Here is a 17,743-nt window from a genome sequence, read left to right as displayed (position 1 = left end):
CCCGGAAAACAAATGCTGTAGTCCAAACGAGCCGTTCGTTGTAGTTCTTGAAAAGGGATTTTTAAAAAACGAAATATCTCCCTTTGGAGTGGACTTTGAGATTTGTAACTTTCTAGATCTGTTTTATGCCCAAACATACACACTACACACTGACTAAAATTAAAAAAGTGAAAAAGCATAATAGGACCCCTTTAAATAACTTTTTCTGTTTGAATGTATTTTAAAATGTATTCCTGTGATGCAAATTTTCAACATTTTGAATTTTCAGCATCATTACAATAAATCAGTGCCATTGTACTAAAGTATATGAAAACACTTCAAATCCTAAATAAATACATTTTTAAAAATCAGACATAATGCAGGGTAACGTGGGGTAAATCTGTACAGCGAGTCCTGGATTTGTCTTTGGATCTGCCAAGCAAATGCAGAATTAGCTGAAACACTCACAATCCCTGGCACTCAGACAGAAATGACAAATATTGTTTCATAATGATTGTGTGTATGGATGATGTGTATTATTCCACCTCTCTCATTTGCCAAACAAGCCGATTGCTACATGGAAAATATTCCCTCTCCTTCTCTCACCTTTAAAGAAGCAAGTGTATTTATAGAGCTCATCTCATCCTGTCTGTGTGGCTCTGTCTGTCATCACTGGCACGTTCTGGCGTTCTGGTTAATGACCCTTCAGAGTGTTTCCTGATGATCTGAGACAGCTTCCTAAATGGTTCTGATGTACATATAATTCAGAATTTCTTGGCTGCTGATTTTATCTAGACCACATCCATCCAATCTGCTAGAATTTCTGCACTAATGAAGAACAGGATCCAGAGGGGAAATTAATTGCTTGGGGGTTTCTTTTTAATTCTTGGTGGTTTCCGAACTGCAAACTTCATTACAAAATTAGGCACAAAAGAAGTCTCATTTGTGATTTCTCACTGTGTGATGTGTTCACTTCCACTAATGTCGCCTGGTCTCTGCTTCTACAGGAAGAGGAAATGCCAGAGGTGGAGATAGGCATTGATGATCTCCTGGAGGTGAACAGCGAAGACGAGAGAGCCATAAAACTACAGGTAAAGTCCTGTGATGTGTGAGCATGTGTTTGTAAGAGAATGCATTTTCTTATTAGTTCACCCAAAACTAAAAATATGCTGAATAATGTACTTGCACTCAGGCCATCCAAGATGTGGGTGAGTTTGTTTCTTTATCAGAGAAATTTAGCATTACATCACTTGCTCACCAATGGATCCTTTGCAGTGAATGGGTGCCGTCAGAATGAGAGCTGATAAAAACGTCCCAATTATCCACAAGTAATCCACACCACTCCAGTCCATCAATAACGTCTTGTGAAAAGCTGCGTATGTTTGTAAGGAACAAATCCATCATTAAGCTGTTTTAAGTTTAAACCATTGCTTCTCGCCAAAATATGAGTCCATAATTCATAATAACACTTCCCTCTGTGTAAAAGTCCATCTCCTGTTGTCCTCTCACATCAAAATTCACAGTCATATTTGTTTAGATCTGTTTTGAACTGTTTTTACTTATAAATGCAGCTTGATCTGTGCATATTTCTCTTCTGATTCAGATGAGATGATTTTTTTTTACTTGAGAAAGCAATATTAAGGATTGTTGACTTGTATTTAGTCAGAAGCAACGGTTTGATGTTAACAAGACGTTAACTGATGAACTAGTGTCGTGTGGATTACTTGCGGATTATTGTGATGTTTTTATCAGCTGTTTGGACTCTCATTCTGACGGCACCCATTCACTGCAGAGGATCCATTGGTGAGCAAGTGATGTAATGCTATATTTCTCCAAATCTGTTTTGCTGAAGAAACAAACTCATTTACATCATTATGTACATCTACAGCAAATTTTCATTAGGTGAACTATTTCCTTTAAGACTGAAAGTATTTAGTTTTAGTTGGAATGAAGAGAATCTTGCGGAGTAATTAGTTAAAGTTATAGTCGGCATGTTTATAACTAGCTAGCTGAATAATCAGATCTGGTTTAATATCACAGATATATAAAAGAAACTCTAGCGCCCCCTTGAGGGTGCACAGTTATGTAACAACACATTAAGCATTAAAAACCAGGACTGCACCACCCCTAGCTGAGAATTCACTCTGTCTATGTTTAAGTCTGTAAATCCTGAAGCTTCTAAAGTTGTTGGTGTGTGTCTCAGTTGGTTGATATCTCTCTGTTTTTGTCCCTCAGGAATCACTGTCAGACTGCTACAAGCCCACTGATGTAAGTCCTAACTTAAAATATAGGCCCATAACACACAGCACTGTTCCAAAGCCTACTGATCTGCCTACATAGACAATATTTTAAGGCATCATGGATGCACTCACAAAGCAAAAGCTTTATAGCCACATTACGCTGCTTTATATTTTCATATATGTCTCAGCGACAAAACAGTAGTCAAATATATATAAATAAATACATAGAATTAGTCCAGTTTTGGTTGCTGTTCACAAGCAGTGTATGTGGCTCGCATGACTCACTGCATGAGTACTTCATATCAGTAACTTTTATGAGGTTACTGCAAATGCATATACACACGCACACGCACAGCTTCAGGGCATGCTAGTGGATTTCATAGAAGTGCATTGACCTGAAAACATGTGTGTGCTCAAAGAATTCATCCAACACTATGAAAATCATAATGCATAAGAGCTACCGTAGACACAATAACCCACTGACCCACACACATACAGATGCCTTTGCTCTAATTGAAACACACATTTACTTGATTATTGAAATTTGGAAGTACTTCTGTTGTTTTTATTTTTTTTATATAATACCATTATATTTATACTCCATTTGTTTATTTATTTTTAACAAAATTCTAATATTTTATTTTGTTATACACACGCTATGGTTCAAAATTTTGGGGTCCTTAAGAATTTTTGAAAGACATCTCTTTTATGTTCACTTGAGGCTGCATTTATCTGATCAAAAATACAGTAAAAACTGTAATACTGTAAAATATTATTACAATTTAAAATAACCGTTTTCTATTTGAATATATTTTCAAATGTAATTTATTCCTGTTATGCACAGCTGAATTTTCAGCATCATTACTCCAGTTGTCAATGTCACATGATCCTTCAGAAATCATTCTAATATGCTGATATGCAACATTGAAAACAATGTATCAGTATTTAATATTATATAATATGAATAAATGTCTTTACTGTCACTTTTGATCAATCTAATACAATATTAATAATAAATAAATAAAAATACAATATTAATTTCTTTAAAGAATTTGTAACAATTTTTACTTTTTTTAATTAAAAAAAACATTTAAATGTAATTTTTACCTTTAGAATCTAAATACACACATAAAATGCACTCAGTGTATCCATCATTATCTTATGTTAAATGAAAAGCAAACACACACACACACACACACTTACAATCCTCTCTAATCTAATCACAGACCCTTAAACACTAACATGTGCTCTTGTTTGAGTATGTGTGCTCGCCGCTGTCAAAACCAACCACATAGTCAGCAAATCAATGACCTTGCAGCATTGTTGCTGACCTACAGCCACAGGCTTTACACTCACACAGACAGTCAATGAGCAGGAGAGAATGGAAGAATTTTACGACACACAATCTGTCTCACTCTCTCCTTCTGTCTTTCTCTCTTCACCAGGACTTTGTGCGTGAGCTCCTCGGCAGGATAAGAGGAATGAGAAAACTCAGTGCTCCGCAGAAGAAAAGCTTTTAAGTGCTCGACAATGCCAACGACAATCCAGCTACCTGGACTACAGGTCCCACAATCCATCACTCAGCATAGAGTCGACCTCATACAGCCCTCAAGGACTCCCTATCCCAGGATTCATGTCTGGCCCAGAATCAATATACTAGAGTTCATTTTCCAAGGACCCTGACTTTGTTTAGTACACTTAAATTGAGTCATCCATTTCCCATAGATCAGACAATAAATCCAAGAGTGCAAATTTCATCCGGGACATAATCAAACAATCTCAGCAGCAGCCGCGCGGGACAGTCTGATGTTCCTGTCCTCACATTATTACACTGTTTGGTGCAGTATTACAGCTATTTTATGAACCACGACTGACTACAAAGCTATTGTATATAGCCTATTGAATTTCTTTTCCCCAAATAACTGTCTTTAGTCTTTTTCCAATCATCTGATCCTGGATCAGCAGTGATATTCACCACAATATCTGTCTAGTTAAATTCCATAAATTTGCACAACAGTCATTCTTCCCTAGAATCTGTTCTTCAGCAAAGCATAATGGAATATTTAGGGTCATGAATAATAATTGGCCAGAATACATATCGGTCTGTCATATGACCATCATAATTCTGTTTTTTTTTTTCATAACAATGTTAATCTTTCAAGAATATTGAACTGTTCTTGAAAGGTCTGTGGCTAAAATAACTACTTTCATAAAGTGAACATGATTGTGGTATGATAAAAGTTCAAAGATTTTGGGTGGGATGTGCTGACAGAAAGTAAAGAAATAAGGCTATATTCGGAATTAAAGGAATAGTTCACCCAAAAAGGGAAAATGTTCTTAAAATGTACTCATCCTCAGGCCATCCAAGATGTAGATGAGTTTGATTCTTCATCAGGTTTAGAGAAATCTAGCATTATATCACTTGCTAACCAATGGATCCTCTGCAGTGAATGGGTGCCGTCAGAATGAGAGTCCAAACAGCTGATAAAAATTGTGTTTGTATGAAACTAATCCATCAAAATGTTTTGACTTTAAACCATTGCTTCTGTCCATAAGTCCATAATCCATAATAATGTTTACTATGAGCTGTTTGGACTCTCATTCTGACGGCACCCATTCACTGCATAGGATCCATTGGTGAGCAAGTGATGTGACGCTACATTTCTCCAAATCTGTTCTGATGAAGAAACAAACTCATCTACACCTTTGGCGGCCTAAGTGTGAGTAAAATTTCAGCATTTTTTTTTTTTTGGGTGCACTATTCCTTTAAATACTAGTATACTATTTACTGTGCAGTACACACTAAATACCCTGAAAATGTAGAGTTGATTGCATTGAATTGTGGAAGTATTCTAAACTATACACTGCATATTTTGGCAAATGCATTCATGTAATGTAGCATACATACTGTATACTGCTGAATTAGTAGCTGAGCGTAGTATACTAGTATTGCGAACATAGCTTGAGTTTTGAATACTTCTATAAGTCAACAAGGGCTGCATGAGAGTAGATCTTATTAACAGACATACTGTGATGATGGTAAGTGTTCGTCTAATGATCGAGCTGGATAGTTTGACTCAAGCCATTATTGAAAGCACTAAATCATTCAAATCTAGGCTTTTATCTCCCTTTCCTCATACGATTTTACTTGGAGGCTGCCAAAGAATTTAAAATGGCTGAATATTAGCATATTATAAAGTGCTATTGGTGTAAATTGGTACATGTATATTATGTTTCGCTATAATCTTCATGTCATTCGGTGTCATACTCATGGGTCAGATTTGTGTTTGGTGGTGTAAGTTGTATAACAAGGAATCCAGGGGAAAAACTATGGTGCTGTTTAAACTTTTAACCCTCTACAGCGTGGATGGACGATGTGTTTTGCAGGCCGAGAGAAAAAGGGCAAAAATAAACAGAGATTCGCGCTTGACTCTGGATGAATCTTCTGTTCCGCTATCCATTTCTGTCGGCCTGCATCTAAATATCGTTGTGGATTTTAAGGAGTTTGCGTGTTTTCAAGTATGTTTTGATCCTTCTCTCAGAGAAGAGCTTTCAGGGTTTAGGCTGATCTCTTTTTTTTATTTTATTTACTTTTTGTTTCTAAAATGTTAGAGATGTATTTGAGTGTACGAAAGCTTTATTTATGCATGTTTTATTGGCATGATAGGAACGTTTTGGATCGCTTACTTAAGCGATGATTTGTCTTTTTATACATTATTACAAGTATTACTCTTATAAATATTAAATTCACAACTTTTTATTAATTTTTATTGACCGTATAACTGCGTTTTGGGTGTTTTAAATTGTTTTTTTGCTTTTTAGATATATGTAAAGTGTGGTCTTTTGTGTTGTTCTATTTAAAATAAAGGCAAAATGTCTGAACTGTTATATACACGTTCTTCTGCTTCGCTTAATTTTATTCACACAAATGCATAACATATCTTCTCATACTACAAACATGCATACGTAAGGTGTGTGTTATGCAGTTATGCATTGTGAAAAACTTTCTGCTTTCTGGGTTCTGTTAGTCACAAATTTGCATCTCAGTACTGAACATGTCACATTAATCCTGAAAATGTATTTATCCGCTCATAAGACCCATTCGTCTTGTTGTCCATATTAGGATTCTTACAAATCCTCCCTACATAATGTGGACAGATCTGTCATTTGTCTATAATTCTTATACATATTCAAACATATTTCCTTTCTGTTTTCTAGAATGTATATGACACCAGCTATGCAGTTTCTGAATTAAATTCAGTTCAAGTAAAGCATCATGTTCGTGCAACACCAGCAGTCAAGTACAAATATGGGTTATTATTGCTCAATTTTACTTTATTTTTACCAAAATATTTGGTAGCTTTTGATTTTTCAGAGTAAGAATGTAAAAACTGAACTATTATTTTTTTTGTTATTTTATTTTGTTTAGTTTTAAAGGAATAGTTCACCCAAAAAATGAAAATATGCTGCAATATTATGGTTAGAGAAGTCGTATTTGGTTTGGTCGAAGCAATGGTTTTAAGTTAAAAATGTCTCATTCTGACGGTACCCATTCACTGCACAGGATTCATTGATGAAGAAATGACGTAATGCTAAATTTCTCCAAACCAGAAACAAACTCATCTACATCTTATGAGAGAACAGATACATAAACACATGAGACTTTATAGCAACGCTTTCCCTTTAAATTTCCTGACCCACTTTCTGCATGCGAGTTCACAAGGGGCATAATTGAGACTGGGAGGTGTATGTGAGGAGAATGTCTAATGACAGGCGCGTGCTCTGGATCTGCGCCCTCCAGATGTGCAACACAATCCATTCAAATGCCATTTAGCACAATCAACAATCTAGACTGAAAGGGTATCAAGGTTTCTATGCAAGTAAACGAGCCATTAGGCCTAATTTGATTGTCATCAGTTCTGTTGTCGACCATTATAGCATCATATTAAGATGTGATGTGGGCTGACCGAGGTAGCCCAGTTTAACTCTGATGTATTCTCTAAATCAAGCACCGGTCAGCATGCTCATCCTCCCACTTCGTTTTCCGACAGACAACTCTGTTGCTCTTTTCCTGCACTGTTGTCCTCTCTGCATGTCTTTTTCTTTCACCCTGCTCTTGTCGCATTCATTTGTTTCTCTAACTCTCTTATATCTATCATGCCAATTTTAGAGTGTGTGTGCCAGAGGACAGGAGAAGACAGAACCGTAGCATCCATCCAGCAATGCAATCAGTGGTTTGCCATGCGAGGAAGATTAAAAAGCCACATGCAGCAGAATTTAAAATACACATTCCTCTCTGCCTTTCCCAGAACCACCATGAAGACAGAATATTCATTCATGCATTTGTGCATTTCTGAAAACTGTCCCAAAGAGACATAATTTATTCATTGATCAAAACAAGCTAAATGTTACATGAATCATTAAAAATGAATCTATTTACAATGAATGAGCTTCTTTGACAGTTTAATGCAGTTTTCAGTTAAGTGCTCAGCAAAAATGATTGTGATAATTGTAATATATGATATACAAGTATGATTATAGATCAGATAGATAAGATAGATAGATAGATGATAGATTGATAGATAGATAGATAGATAGATACATTCATACATACATGTGCCTGTATGATTATTTACATATCAGCAATATCACATGAATAAGAGTGCTGTTGAGCGATTGTGAGTGTGATATTCCTTTTATACAAGTAGTTTAAAGGCAGAGTAAGTGATTTCTGGTAGCCAACTCTTAACTTTTATAAAGAATATCTCTTTGGATTTGAGACTTTAGTCTTTGCAACTTTACAGATCTTCTTTATGCACCAAGAGCTTGTAACACTCCAAAGAGAAAGGAAAAAATGAAATCGCATCATATGACCCCTTTAAGTTTTAGACATTATGTTGCCAGTTAAACCGCAAACTAAACGAAAATAAAATACTTCCAAAGGAAGCAACAGCATAATCGTTACCCCTCTGCAACGCAAGGATAAATGAATCAATGTTTTCAACGATTCGGTTGAGTAAGTGATTCAATGACTCACTCATAAAAAGTCACTCGTTTCGTCCCTGAATCAGTCAGTGTTTTGAACGGATCTGTTTTAATGAGTGAATCAATGATAAAGACACTTCTCGCCAATAACTGGCGAAGCCTCTGAAAGAGTCATTGAAAAACTAGTGTTTTAAGAACATATGTTGAAACTCTATGCTTGTTCTGCTCAGAAGAAACGTCCTATTGAAAAACTGGTGTATTCTAGGATAATCAAAAGAACAGTAGGCTACTCCAATAAACCTTCACCCACCATCTTATCTGAAGATACACAGAAACCTAGACATGAAAACAAGAACAATAATCTTAGTGTTTCAAGATCTATAAGCAAGAGACTTAAACTGAATTCAGTTAATTTAAATAGATAACACGTGACCATTAACTGCAAACTCTAATCATGTTTTATTTTTGAAGAAAATCTTACTTGCAGAGGCCAATAGATTTTGAGCAGCGGATGCAGTCTTGTGTTTTTATTGGTTAATATTTAAACTGCCCAGCATTGACCCAGATCTGTGGAGAAACGCCGGGCCTGAAAGCTCTTCAGGAACAGGCATACAATCCCACTGCTGTCACGTGACCGTGAGCGTCTGCGTGCGTATGGTGTGAGTGTACTGTAATTGGTTTATTTCACTCCATTAAACACAGTCTGTCTCTAGAGACATGTAAGTACTGGAACACTACTAGTGCTATCAGACTCCATTCACTTTATAGCCATTACAGCAGCCTTCAGTTCCAGCACTACTACACTTGTACTAGACTGCTACTATTATAAGACTATCACTGTAGTTTTTCAGTAAAAGTTTTTATTAGAGAGTTCTACATTTTTTTTATTTTTGTTATATGAAGGTCACATTTTGCTCTTTTTCCTTTCTTGTCCCAGACTTTCAGTAAGCTATGAAAATCTATTACTGTGTGAAAAAATATTTACATCAGTACAGTTTTATAGATTAAAAACTATGCTGTAATATCTACCAGCCAATTTTACCTCTAATAAAGTGTTTTAGCCTTAGCGAGACAAAGGAGACTTGCATTTCGTTTTAAAATTATTTAAAATATGTTTTAAAAATGTAAAATAATTTCCACCAGGGTTATTATTTTCCACCAGGGTTATGATGTTAACTAAAACTAAAACCATAAAAGCATTTTCATTACCTGAAATAAAATACACAGTAAACAAAATAAAAAAATTATTTCAGCTGCCAAGGCAACATTTTTAAGTTTCACTTAGTTTAAGCTGAAGTACCAAAATAAAATGAAGAGTTCAGATGCAAAAGCCTCTAAGTGCTGTTTGAAATTTTCTTCTAAAATGAGCATTTTGATCAGGCTCCTATGTGTAGGTTTAATCATTTCACTTTAATGGCAATGAATAGGTTCTTTTCTTTGCCATTAAAGTAAAATAACTGAACATAAACACAGGAGCCTGAGAAAAATGACAATTTTAGAAGAACATTTTAGACGGCACTTAAGACGCTTTTGCATCTGAACTCTTCATATGTAATGAAAACTACATAGACATATTTTTTTAATTCTAAAAATACTAACAAAAATGACAAAAACAAACAGCTAAAACTTGAAATAAAATGAAAATATAAAATGTAAAAATGAACCATAGAGCCCTATAAAACACAATACATCATTTTGTGGTGGAAATTACTTTCAGAAATTATGAAAAAAAAAAAAAAAAGACTGAATTCTGCTTTGATCATGTACTGTGTCAACAGTTGGACTGATATTAATAAACAAACTAAATCTAGTAGGAACATAAAAATTGTATTTTCTATTCTCAAAGTCCAAAAGGTCAAAAGTGCACATAGTTGAAGAGACTTCACACTGAACCGATGACCTTGTGTTTCAAGTCAACCAGTTAAGTTCTTGTGTGGTCAACCAGTTAAACTCCAGGAACTGTTTCTATAGTCCAATGGACATATATATCAGTGCTACAATAACATGACTATAAAGTGGCAATGAAGAGGGTTTTCTATTCAACTATGATGAAACTACGATAGTTTAGGGGATAAAAATAGACCAAACTGTTCAGTCAAAATGAGTCATTTAGTTATTATCAAAGCCACACTGAATAGCTGCAATTCAGCTTTGACATTTAACTTGCAAAGTAGTTCATGCTAGATTAGAGTACAAAATAAGTGTGCCTTAACACACACTTTTTGATCATTTTAAATACTTTTAGATATTTATTATATGAAATATTTTTTTTACTACTTCTATTACTTTCGTATTGGGTTCAGTCAGGTTGCATATTTCCCTCTTAGGGTGATGCTGAGATTGGACAGCATGAAATGGTTGTGATATGGATGTGTGATGCTGAAATCTGACTGGGCAGGAATTCGTCTCCCTTTTCAAATAGAAATTGGGTGTCAGACACACTTGTTATCCTCACACTGAAATGTAATTATCGCAAATGAGTTTCTGAGATCTTCTAACCATCACAGCATGACTGTGTTCAGCGTCAAGGCTGAATCAGTAAACAGTCAAAATAACAGCATGTTTTGACATTTTCACTGTGTTTTCTATAATGTCAGAGATTAATTGCATTTCAGATGCTGTATGTTTCATATCTTAAAAAATAAAATTATAAAACATGTTAAATTGATAAAACAGCTGATAAAAACATCACAATAATCCACATGTAAACCTCCAGTGCATCAAGTAACATGTTGAAGTGAAAAGCTGCACGTTTGTGAGAAACAAATATATCACGACATTTTTTTTTAAACTTCAAACTGGGTTAATATGAGTCCTCTTTATATCATAATATTGCTTTCTCCAGTCATCCCGTCTGAATCAGGAGAGAAATATGCACAGATCAAGTTTACAAGCCAAAACAGTTCTAAACAGTTATGTGAGTGGATTTTGATGTGAGAGGACAACAGGGCATAGGTTGTTTTACTAGAGGAGGTGTTATTATGGATTATGGAAACCAGAAGCAATAGTTTAAAGTTAAAATATCTTAATTATAGATTTGTTTCTTACAAACACACAGCTTTTCGCTTCATTGACTGGAGTGGTGTGCATACTTGTGGATTATTGTGATGTTTTTATCAGCTGTTTGGACTCTCATTCTGACGGCACCCATTCACTGCAGAGCATCCATTGGTGAGCAAGTGATGTAATGCTACATTTCTCCAAATCTGTTTCGATTAAATAACAAACTCATTTACATCTTGGATGGCCTGATGGTAAGTCAATTTTCGGAAAACTTTTTGGTGAGCAAGTGATGGAATGCTACATTTCTCCAAATCTGTTTCGATTAAATAACAAACTCATTTACATCTTGGATGGCCTGATGGTAAGTCAATTTTCAGAAAACTTAAATTTTTGGGTGAACTATTCTTCTATGTGCATTTAATGGCATACACTGATCTGATATACAGGTTTATACAGGTCAGATATGCTAGCGTGGTCACAGATGCTACTGTAAAGCAGATTAAGAGCTCTTAAAAACATGCAAGTAAACATGTGCCTTTGTGTGTGTGTGTGTGAAGCAACAACACTATTGCAGACAGAGTCAAGACAGTGAATATACCACCTGCCATCTGTTTTGATTATTTCATGTCTGAGAAAAACACCATACAGTGATAATAAAAGCAACAACAGAACAACATCTACTACAAAATGTCCTTTGCATGACCTTTAAATTACCATCAATGGTGTATGACAACATAAATCCTATAGTAAATATAAGCTTTCATATTGCTAACTGCATATCAGAACGCACGTTTTCTTTAGTCTCCACAGGGAAATTGTAATCATTTGCAAAAGTGCAGTAATGACAGACCATTTTCATTTTGTGATATGAAATGCACCTCTGGGAAGGACTGTTATTTTTATCTGCTATTATGACTGATATCATTAAATTAACTTTGAGCTCATCATTCAAATGTGAATACATTATAATATCATGGTGAGTGTGTGTGAGAGAGATTTTCAATTAAATTAATAAATGTCGTGTCAACAGCACTGTGGCTCTGATATTTGTTTGATTTTTTTCAATAGCTGTTTTTTGTGGTGGATTTCTTCCAGTCTGAACACATCAGTGAAAAATGAAATATGCCCTAAACATCTAATAATTCTGTCTGTAATGTGTAATTTACTTTACTGCATGTTGTTTAGGCCCACTAGATATTCATGTCTTTTCTTGGGAAAATCCCATACAGTTATAAGAAAAATATGTTTGTTTGTTGATTTTGATGCTAAGTATGCTTTAAAAAGATTTAAATGAGACAGCAGCGCCTCTAATATGATTTATTTATTAATAAATTTTTGCATTTCAGAATCAGTAGGCCTATTTCATTATAAATGAGTTATTTATACAGTAATAATTTATGTTGTTATAGACTATCATACGTTATGATACAATAATATGATTTGATTAAGATATATGTTTCACGTATCCTAGATATATTAGCCTATATATATTTAATATGTAAGATATATTTAAGCAGTATTAGACAAGCAAGAACTGTTCATCACTGCTCATATCGAAATTATCTCGATATATATCGACGGTCATGATATTGCTTTTAGTTTTATACAACAGTTCAATAAACAAGAAGTTCATATCAAGTAACTTACAAAGATATTGTTACTTTGTCCGTTTCGCTCTGCCAACGAAAATATTTCCAAACAAAGTCACCAAAGAATCCAATCGTTGTTCATATATTCAACGGCTGAATCATAAAAAGACTTCACTTGTTCGTTCCTGACTGACTCACGTCTTTGAATGAATCGGTTGAATGAATGATTCAATGACTCATTCATAAAGAGCGTCACTTGTCGCCAACTACTGACGACGCATCGATATAACGTGCAGAATGAATATTATATTGATTTTTATTAATTATTACATTATTGTTAAGATTAAAACAATATTAAATAATTGATCATTCTAAACTAAGTTTATAATTATTAAAAGTATTACAGATAAATGAATGACTATTGTGTGTGATAATCAAATCGTGCAATAGTGTGTGTGTATATGTTCCCTGGGAGCTGTTTAATATTAACAGAAGAAAGTGAGTCCCTCCCCTTTGAGTGAACTTGAGTGAAACTCCTTCTTCAGACTTCACTCGTTCATCATGGCGGTGTTTTCGTCTCTCACTCCGGTGTTCGTGGCGGTTTTGTGTGTGATTATCGGGTTTCTCTTCAAAAACTCCCAGAGGAGACAGACCAGATCAAAGCAGGAGCGTTCAGATCAGCCAGCCAGACCGTGGGTGGACGAGGATCTGCAGGATGATACAGAAATCAGCAGTAAACACAACGGTACTCTCCACCACTACACTCACATCTAGGGTTGCCAACTTCAGAAAAGGAAAATAAGGGACAATCGTGGTTTTCTCCTTTCCTTTATTTATTTTCTCCATTTGAAAACATTAGACCTTCTACATTTATTTTGCTTATTGTTAATACTGGTGTTGCTGCTGATGCTTTAAATAAAATGTTTTTTTATTGTTGTAATGTGAAGATTAAATTTAACATGAAAGACTGGTAATTTTCAACACTTTTTTTTTTTTAAGATGGCTGAAAGGAGGAAAAACCAAAGTGAAGTATGGACTTACTTCACTCAGTCATTTATTTACTTTATAACAGTAAATAAATATCGGTTCTGCATATCGGTTATCGGGCACATAAACACACAAATAATTGGTATCGGTATCGGTTATAAAATATCAATATCGGTCGATCACTAACTTTAACTTTAACTTTTGCATGCACTGTCCTGTCTATACATGTTTTCTAATTTTATCTTAAAAATGAATACATGTTTTCAGTATTAAATGTAGTGTTTGCAAAAATATTTTATTTCCCACAAACATCTGCAAACCCCACCATAAGTCCTCTTATGCATATATAAAAAATATATATATATGCAAAACTAATAAGCTGTACAAAAGTACACCAGGATGTAAAACAGTAAAGCATCAATTCAAGGAACAAATGGTTCGAGTCAGTACAAGAGTGGAAAGCAACCGTAACCTCCACACAATAGCAAAATGTCTTTGAAGTGGGCACCAAGTCGAGCGTATTGATGCAGAACTTTTGAAGAGATCTTAAAGTTTGAGATCTCAAAGAAGGTAAGAACTCTGTGCTGGGAAAAAAGTTTTGAACCGAATGCAAAGGTTCAAGTCTTGCTTAAGATGTTGCAACATGCTCTATTACAGCCCACTTTCAAAATGGCCTTTTAATGTCTGTTGAACAATTATGTGCACTGTTTATATACTGTTAATATTTTTTCATAATTGCATATATATGCAATCATAATTTTCATATATGACAATGTTCTTCCATTAGATTACATAACATTTTCAAAACAAAAGACAAAGAGTAGAGAATTAAAAAAAAAATGTGTTCACCCAAAAATGAATCATTTACTCACCCTCATGCTATCCAAGATGTAGATGAATTTGTTTTTCATGGGAACAGATTTGGAGAAATGTAGCATTACATCACTTGCTCACCAATGGATCCTCTGCAGTGAATGGGTGCCGTCAGAATGAGAGTCCAAACAGCTGATTAAAAACTCATTCTGACGGCACCCATTCACTGCAGAGAATCCACTGAAACTATTCCTTTAATCCAGTAAACTATTCCTGTGAAATTGTGTTTCTGTTTATTGGTGTTGGTGACTCAATCGATTGTCTGTGCACAGAGGAGGAGGAGGATGATTGGCTAGACACAACAGAGGAAGAAAACCTACCCCATATTCCATACACCCCAGCTCAGTACTCTGCTAATGAGACGCTGGAACGTTCGGAGAAGTTCTACTCGCTCATGAATCTTAGACGGTCTGTCCGCTTCATCAGTCCAGAACCGGTACCAAAAGAAGTGATTGACAATGTCATACGCACTGCAGGTAATGCAATCACAATCAGGGCTGAATTTGTTGTCTGATTTGGCAAATCCCAATTCAGCTCAAAAGACAAAACAATCCAAAGCCAAACCTTTGTCTCCAGCACTCATTTACTGTCTGTTTGTGTGTGTGTGTGTGTGTGTGTGTGTGTGTAAGGCACTGCACCTAGTGGAGCTCACACTGAGCCCTGGACGTTTGTGGTGGTGTCTGATGCAGATGTCAAACACAAGATCAGAGAGATCATTGAGGAGGAGGAGGAGATCAACTACAAGCAAAGGATGGGAGACAAGTGGGTCCATGACCTGAAGAAACTGAGGTGTGTTTCAAATAGACAAGAGACTACATAATATATAGTTGTATGCATAATATGTATTAGTTTTTTATTACTGTACTATTACTATGTACTAGTATTATGTGTTAAAAATTGAATATAACAATTACAGACTCATAATAATAATATGAGTATGTTATTGAGACTCATAATAATAATATGAGTATGTTATTGAGACTCATAATAATAATAATATGTTATGTTATCATAATAATGTGTTGACTAAAATGCATTTAGCTATGATATTAGTGCCCCCTTATGGTTACATTTTTTCCATCTTATTTATTTTTTACAATGGATAACCTTGTTTCAAACAGATGCCAATAATAATAATAATAATATAACTATAATAAATTATAAAACTAATTATTATTGTAAAAAACAATAATTATTATTGAATATTATATTATAGGTAAAATAGAATACACAATCATTTAATAATATTATGTATAAAATAATAATATGTATAATATAATAAACTGTAATATAATAATAATGATATGATGGTATTATTATTATTATAACACTATACAAAGTAATTTAATAATAATATTATAAGAAATATTATTATTGTCGTTGTTGTTGTAATACTATATACAGTAATATAATAAACATATTTTTTTGAAATAGTAATATTTATGTAATTTAAATAGTTATCAAATTAAATAGCATTGATAATACTATACACTGTAATATATAATATAATTTATTATTATTACATAGTTTTATCAATATTATTTATTGGTGGGATTTTTGGTAGGATTTACAGATAAATATAGATGTTATATTTGATAATTAATATAATTATTACATGTGTACAATGTTTTCATAAACTCCTGTGTTACTAGAGCCCCTTTGTGGTCGGTTTCTTCCATTTTAGTTGTGTGTGTATGTGTGTGTGTGTGTGTGTATACATCATACAGCAAACATACAGCAATCAAAACCAACAAAAGAGCAATAAAGTACTGTAAATAGTCCCAGTTAGTCTAACGCAGTACATGTACATGTTTTTCATTTTTAATAAATAATAAAAATGTAACAAGTATACAGAGAACGCTAGTGTTAGAGGGTCATTTTTTCTAATAAACAAAAAGAAAACAAGTAGAATAGAAATAGAAATGCTAGTGTTAGAGGGTCAAGTAGTGTGTCTTACTTAGACTTAAACGTATCTTTCACAGGACAAACTGGGTGAAGGAGTATTTGGATGTGGCTCCGTATCTGATTCTAGTGTTTAAGCAGACATGTGGAGTTCTGCCCAGCGGCAAGAAAAAGACTCACTATTACAATGAAATCAGCGTGTCCATTTCCTGTGGCATCCTGCTGGCTGCTCTGCAGGTCAGACGCAAAAAACACAAAGCAAACATCTGTTTAGCAAAATGTGGATCTTTGATTTGAATGACATGTAATATTCTATTGTTCTCTGCATTGTTCACATTTTTTGTGTTAGAATGTGGGGCTGGTTACCGTGACGACCACGCCTCTGAACTGCAGCCCACAGCTCAGGTCCCTCCTCCAGCAACCGGCCAATGAGAAGCTTCTAATGCTGCTTCCTGTTGGCTACCCTGCATCTGACGCCAAAGTGCCTGACCTCAAACGCAAGGACCTAAATGACATCATGGTGACTGTGTGAGATTATCAGCGGCTATAAACAAATGTAATGCCATAAAAAGACCAACTCACCGACCAGTTCTGAATATATAGAACCAAGTGCTATTCAAATCAGACCAAATGTTCTCATCTTACTGCTTTACTTTTATTATACCTTACCATGAATTTGGATGGTACAGTAATAGTTTACATAAGGACACAGTTCCTTTCGCATTCTGCATGGCTCATAAAATGTACGCTTTATGTATTATGAATTTGCTGTGATTTATGCAACACATTAAGTAAAGTACATGTTTGTAGTTTCCCATGCTAATGCATCATGGTGTTTTCTACACTACTGACATATTTGAAAGGGCTTCATGTTTATTTTACAGTCATTGCAAGATAATGCAAAATTTAAATTACAGTCCACCATAGGGTTATTACTGTAACAAAGCATATATAGTTGAAGATGAAGTGTGTCATTAGTTAGATATTGAAATACTTTATTCTGTCCCATCTTTTTATGCAGAGACAACTATGCATAAGCTATTTGTAGGATAATTCAACCGAAAAGTATAAACACTTTGTTCTATAATTTTTAATATATATATATTAAATTAATTAATTGCATTTAAAATATACAGGTACTATTAATACCTGTAATACTACCTGCGGAATTAATATATATATATA

The 17,743-nt window shown here is 34.5% G+C and overlaps 2 protein-coding genes across 2 annotated transcripts in view; both read left to right on the top strand.

Moving 5' to 3' along the window:
- Positions 1-4,575, top strand: part of LOC107754900 (protein phosphatase 1 regulatory subunit 14C-like) — a 15,341-nt gene extending 10,766 nt beyond the window's left edge. The window contains exons 2-4 of the mRNA XM_016571520.1: positions 987-1,070; positions 2,215-2,247; positions 3,665-4,575. Of these exons, the coding sequence (XP_016427006.1) occupies positions 987-1,070; positions 2,215-2,247; positions 3,665-3,739 (192 nt within the window). The 3' untranslated portion in view covers positions 3,740-4,575. The remainder of the gene's footprint in view (positions 1-986; positions 1,071-2,214; positions 2,248-3,664) is intronic.
- An 8,756-nt stretch (positions 4,576-13,331) lies between these two features.
- On the top strand, positions 13,332-17,355 carry LOC107754896 (iodotyrosine deiodinase 1-like). The gene is made up of 5 exons (XM_016571515.1): positions 13,332-13,541; positions 14,929-15,132; positions 15,286-15,445; positions 16,639-16,795; positions 16,908-17,355. The coding sequence occupies exons 1-5, from the start codon at positions 13,358-13,360 to the stop codon at positions 17,088-17,090; spliced, it is 888 nt and encodes a 295-aa protein (XP_016427001.1). The 5' UTR covers positions 13,332-13,357; the 3' UTR covers positions 17,091-17,355.
- The last annotated feature ends 388 nt before the right edge of the window (positions 17,356-17,743 follow it).

Source organism: Sinocyclocheilus rhinocerous, unplaced genomic scaffold (assembly GCF_001515625.1).
Source record: "Sinocyclocheilus rhinocerous isolate Xijiao unplaced genomic scaffold, SAMN03320098_v1.1 scaffold2788, whole genome shotgun sequence".
Taxonomy (NCBI): domain Eukaryota; kingdom Metazoa; phylum Chordata; class Actinopteri; order Cypriniformes; family Cyprinidae; genus Sinocyclocheilus; species Sinocyclocheilus rhinocerous.
The sequence above is the reverse complement of the archived record's forward strand: the minus strand, read 5'-3'. Positions and strand labels throughout refer to the sequence as shown.

Excerpts from the sequence above, each read along its gene's own strand:
- LOC107754896 (XM_016571515.1), top strand. The coding sequence starts at position 13,358 with ATGGCGGTGTTTTCGTCTCTCACTCCGGTGTTCGTGGCGGTTTTGTGT. Across the intron at positions 13,542-14,928 it reads AATCAGCAGTAAACACAACG|AGGAGGAGGAGGATGATTGG; the intron begins GTACTCTCCACC and ends GTCTGTGCACAG. Across the intron at positions 15,446-16,638 it reads CATGACCTGAAGAAACTGAG|GACAAACTGGGTGAAGGAGT; the intron begins GTGTGTTTCAAA and ends TATCTTTCACAG.